Source organism: Montipora foliosa, chromosome 11 (assembly GCF_036669935.1).
Source record: "Montipora foliosa isolate CH-2021 chromosome 11, ASM3666993v2, whole genome shotgun sequence".
Lineage (NCBI taxonomy): Eukaryota > Metazoa > Cnidaria > Anthozoa > Scleractinia > Acroporidae > Montipora > Montipora foliosa.
This window is the reverse complement of record NC_090879.1, coordinates 38,551,225-38,553,545: the sequence shown is the minus strand read 5'-3', so window position 1 is coordinate 38,553,545 and position 2,321 is coordinate 38,551,225. Positions and strand designations below refer to the sequence as shown.

The 2,321-nt window shown below is 39.0% G+C and overlaps 1 protein-coding gene across 1 annotated transcript in view; it reads left to right on the top strand.

The window, feature by feature from the left end:
* LOC137974972 (large ribosomal subunit protein P2-like) overlaps positions 1–109 on the top strand; it is a 4,551-nt gene extending 4,442 nt beyond the window's left edge. The window contains exon 3 of the mRNA XM_068821996.1: positions 1–109. This exon is cut by the window's left edge and continues 140 nt beyond it. Within this exon, the coding sequence (XP_068678097.1) occupies positions 1–58 (58 nt within the window). The 3' untranslated portion in view covers positions 59–109.
* Positions 110–2,321: the final 2,212 nt, after the last annotated feature.

Genomic DNA, 2,321 nt, shown 5'->3' with positions numbered 1-2,321 from the left:
GAAGGAAGAAGAAGATGAGGAATCTGATGACGATATGGGATTTGGCCTGTTTGATTAAAACACTATAAATGTACTAGCAAAAAACAATAAAGAGCCTCCCATAAAATTGTCTGCTGTGATACATTTTTGTCTTATTCTTTGAATCTATGGTTGTGTGCTGCCAGAAAACATATCCATCCACGTGGCTCAGTCATGTTGCAACCCAAGCTTAGGAAATGTTGTCCAACAAATTATGTAGCAATGGAAATATTTCTTTTATAGTGCAGCCAGTTTCTGCCTGTAATTTTTCAAAGCTTTGACTGTGGATGCATGTTCCTGGACAAACACCATGGTATTTAACAGGGACAAAGTTTTTTGAGTGGACGTGCATATTTAACATGTATTGAACAATGAAACAGTTCAACCAAACAATACACACTTAATTTACATGAGTGAAAATGCACATTAATTTCTTCACTTTGCAGAAGCAGGGAAGTGTCCCTTTACAGACATTAAGCAAGCAATAGCTATTTTTCTCTTTGTACTATCAACATTTGTCGGGCAACCTGTGGTTGTTGTCGAACCTCCCCAAGTAACTGGGACAATAAGGAAATTAGAACTTCTTGGTTTCTCAAAGCAATGTTTAGTTTCTCATCAATACTCTCTGTCCTTTTGACTTTGTTTGGGGCCTTTGTGGATGATGTGGAACTTGTTGATAAGGATGTAACCGAGCCATTAGGGATGAAGTCTGGTGGATGTTGCAGCTGGGAGGATAGAGCTGTGGTGTGGGTGGAGTCTTTAAGTTGGTTTTCCGCTGGTTCAAGGAGTCGCTGTCTCTTTGAACCAGTCTTCGTCTTCTTGCGTTCTCTTTCTCTTTTGTTTGAAAGCTAGGAGCAGAAACAAAAAAAAGGAGGAAAAAAGGAACCAGTTGATACAGCAGTAGCCTGGTTGTGAAATATACACTAGTGAGAAAACCGGAAGGGAAGAAATGTTCGATACTAGTAAAGGCGAGAAATTTGGAAGGTTCATCACAATTTGTTACCATTTTATGCAAAATAAAACATTGATATTTTCTTTTCTTTGTGTCTTATGATATCTATTGCGATTTCAACAAATTTTGTCTGGGGAATAGGCCACTTTGGAAAATACCATAATACTCGTTGTTGTGCCCCCAGATTTTGCATAAGCATTGTTTCCAGTTTCTTTTCGGACTTTTAATGGTCTCAAGAGAAACCAAAAATAATGCGTATGCAAAATTTGGGGAGTTAAACAAGGAGTATCATTGTATTTTCCGAAGTGGCCTACTAAACAGATGGCCACTTTCCTACACCTCAAAGGGAACTTCCACTAAAACAAGAAAATAACTAAAAACCACAGAACATAACGTTTACAACAAACATTCTTCCCAATTTTTTTTTTTAATGAAAGCATTTGGATCTGAAATAAATTTCAAAAACGCTTCTACTCAGGCGCCGCCATCTTTGTATAATTGTGACGCGTCGTGGAGAGTTATCGAATTTTAAAATTACCGTACTTATTTTCACTTTCAAATTTCCCGCGTGTCGCCATCTTGAATTGTGATGTGTCATGGTTGCTCTATTAGGGAGCTTAAGCATGCGCGTTTTTGAGACGCGGGCGGAAACCGGAAGTGAGCTGTTTTCCCTTCTTCACACAACCACATTTACATTACTACGTATCTTTTCTCCACTGTCCCGGTACGCGAAATGCTCCCTTCCGGTTGCGTTCCGCGTCTCAAAACCGCGCGTGCCTAAGCTCCCTAAATAGGGCAACCACGACACATCACAATTCAAGATGGCGCCTCGCGGGAAATTTGAAAGTGAAAATCAGTGATTTTTAAATTCACTTTTTTCGATACAAACACTTTTTGAAGACAATAATTATCCGTTTCTCAAAAAACGTCATTTAAGGGGTGCATACCCTTTGACGTCGTCGTTCAAGTTTTTCCCGTTGTGACTGAAAGTTCTCCTGAACACCTTGTGAAAGTTCCTTGTCTTGACTGGATATTGTCATATTGCTGGACCAATCCATCAATATTCCATCACAATCTGTGAAAAAAAAATCATATCATAGGAACAATTGAGTTGCGGTCTAGACCTGGAGACTGATATGTGAGAGACATTTAGCACTACGTTTACGCCAATCGGTAAACGTCAGCCTGCCTTTACACGTTTCACGTAAAATAGAGAGAAGGTGCTGACTTAAGCTTGCGTGACCCACTAAAAAGCAAAAACAGAACTGGGAGTCTTTTTAAACATTGTTTGTGGAAAAAGACTCCATATAAAATGAAAATCCTTACTGTTAAATTTTGAGATTTTGGGTGA